The 2,542-nt window shown below is 65.0% G+C and overlaps 1 protein-coding gene across 1 annotated transcript in view; it reads left to right on the forward strand.

Annotated features, from left to right (window-relative positions):
- TMEM82 (transmembrane protein 82) overlaps positions 1 to 900 on the forward strand; it is a gene marked incomplete at its 5' end in the record, with an annotated part of 3,238 nt that extends 2,338 nt beyond the window's left edge. The window contains 2 exons of the mRNA XM_014310002.2: positions 122 to 335; positions 435 to 900. Coding sequence (XP_014165477.1) covers positions 122 to 335; positions 435 to 500 — 280 coding nt within the window. The remainder of the gene's footprint in view (positions 1 to 121; positions 336 to 434) is intronic.
- Between the last annotated feature and the right edge of the window lie 1,642 nt (positions 901 to 2,542).

Raw genomic sequence — 2,542 nt, forward strand, 5'->3', positions numbered from 1 at the left:
GGGGTACCTGGGGTGCTCCGGGTCTGTATGGGGGGTACATGGGATGTCCTGGGGGTGTATAGGGGCTACATATACACGAAGCCACTGCATGCTTGGTGTCCCCGCTGTGGGGAGGTCCCAGTGTCCCCCAATGCCGTGTCCTCGCAGAGGAGTCCCGGCAGAGCACGGGCAGGGGGGCGGCGTTGCGGACCGTGCTGGTGCGGATGGGCGGCCTCTTCATCCTCCTCCTCACCGTGGGCCGATGGACCGACATCCTGCACGTCTTCGTGTCGCTGCTGGGGGAGCTCTGGTGCCTGCTGCACTCCGGGGTGCTGCTGGAGTCCTGCTGCAGGCAGGTGAGAGGGGGGCACCGCCGTGCCACGCGGGGTGAGGCTGGGGACAGCTCCAGGGCCACCCTAAGAGGCCTTTGGGCTCCTCTCTCCCATCCCACACAGGATTTTGCTCAGCAGCCTCGCCTGGATCGTCTGGCGGGATCCGGATCGGGGGAGACGTCCGAATGAGCCGCGGGGTGGAACCGGACAGCAGAAACTCGGGGTGGCGTCGCTGGGCACCCCAGAATCCCCCACCTCAGATCCCCCATGGGGACTAAGGAAGAAAGGGCTCCTGGAAGGCGTCCAACCCCAACAAGGGCTCCTGGAAGGCGTCCAACCCCAGCAAGGGCTCCTGGAAGGCGTCCAACCCCATCCTGTGGGATGGAGGAGGTCGGGGAAGGCTCGCATTGCCCTTGGTTTTTGGGGGGACTCTGTGAGGTTGCAGCGCTGCTGGGGTTTGCCCTCTGCTCCCAGTGGGATTGCAGGCTGCTGATGGACGTCCCATCGTTGCTGGCAGCTGGGCCACACTGTCAGGGGCCTCCAGAGGTTATAAATCTCAGAAAATAAAAGGTTTTTTTTTCCAGCAAAATCCTTGGGCAGAGCAAGCTCCGGTTCCATTGTGCTGGAAAGGCACTTGGGATGGTGGCGGTGCAGCTTTTTGAGGGAGGTGGGTAGAATTCCTCCTTGGGAAGGGAAACTGAGGCACGGAGTGGGGTGACGCTCTGGCTGGGAGGTGCCCCTGTGCCTCAGTTTCCCTCTGCCTGCAGCCTGCTGTGCTGTGCCAGGGGACAACAGGCCCCGTGAAGGTGGGGTGCAGTTTAGGGATGGGGGTTCTGGCTGCCTGGGCATGGACCCCCAATGCAGGGAGGAGCAGGAGGGGGTCTGGGGGTGTTTGGAGCACTGAGGGCTCTGTAGGGGTTTATGGGGCACGCTGGGGCTCTAGGGGGGCACATGGGTGTCCTGGGGCTGCACAGAAGAAATATTGGGCATTTTGGGCATGGGGCTAACTGGGGCTGTATTGGAGGAGAGGGGTTATCCTGGGGGTATATGGAGATGTTACGGCTGTATTGGGGTACACAGGCACCCCGGGGGTGGATGGGCGGCTCACGGGGCACCCCTTGGGGTTGGGAGCCCTGAGGGTGTGTGGGGCTCTCGGGGGGTCCATGGGAAAACCTGGGAAGGGGCAATCCCAGAGCATATGGGGCACCCATGAAGCACTTTGGGGAGCGTGGGGCAGTCGGGGCGTGAATGGGGCACCCTAAGGACACGTGCCCCCCTCTTCCTCCGCCCGGGGCTGTGGGGCAGGCAGGGGGGAGGAGGAAGAGAGGTGGAAGAGGAGGAGGAGGAGGGAGGAAGGGGCGGTGATGCCGGGCGGCTCTGCCTTCCCGCTGCCCCCGCCGCGCCCGCGGAGCGCACGGAGGGACCCGCACCGGCTCCCCAGGTAGGGGACGGGGACAGGGTCACCCCCCGAGAGGCTGCAGGGCCACCTCCGGGCAGGCGACACCCCTCCGTCCCGGCAGAGAACCTCGCCCGCAAGGTACGACCCCCCCAGGTAGGGGACAGGGGCCACCCTCAGGTAGGGACCACCCCAGGTGTGGGATTGGGACATCCCCCCCCAGGAGGGGACAGGGGACACCCCAATATGGGACACGGGACCCCCCAGGTGATGGGATAAGGACCGCAGTCATCCTGGGATGAGACAAGGGGACCAAGAGCCGCCCCAGGGAGGGGACGGGGGCTCCCAGGCAGGGGGACACGGTGGGGCCACCGCTCCTCAGGGGACAGGGCACTGCCAGGTAGGGGACAGGGAGCTGTGCGGCTGCACGGTGGGGGGACACAGGAGATGCCAGGGGGGCTGCAAGGCCACCCCCAGGTGAGGGACAAGAGAACAGTGGGACCACTCGGGGTGGGGGAAGATGGGACACCAAGCGTTGTGTACGCCCATCCCATCCCTTTTTCCTTGGGCGTCCTCAGAGCGCCCTCTGAGAGGTCCCTGGGGCAGGGGACAGAGTTGAGGGGCAGCTCTAAAGGGCTGTGTCCCATCCCAGATTTGGGGTTGTGGGGACACCCCATAAGTGGCCCTATCCCCTCAATCCCACCTGAGCTTCCACCTCAGATTTCAGGGAAACCAGGTGGGTTCCTTTCCAGTGTGGCCTCGGCCACCCCAAACCAGGATGGAGCTGCATGGGGAGGGGAGACCCCCATTAATGCCCCCCTCGAGCCTCGGCCCA

Source organism: Geospiza fortis, unplaced genomic scaffold, assembly GCF_000277835.1.
Source record: "Geospiza fortis unplaced genomic scaffold, GeoFor_1.0 scaffold4, whole genome shotgun sequence".
Taxonomy (NCBI): domain Eukaryota; kingdom Metazoa; phylum Chordata; class Aves; order Passeriformes; family Thraupidae; genus Geospiza; species Geospiza fortis.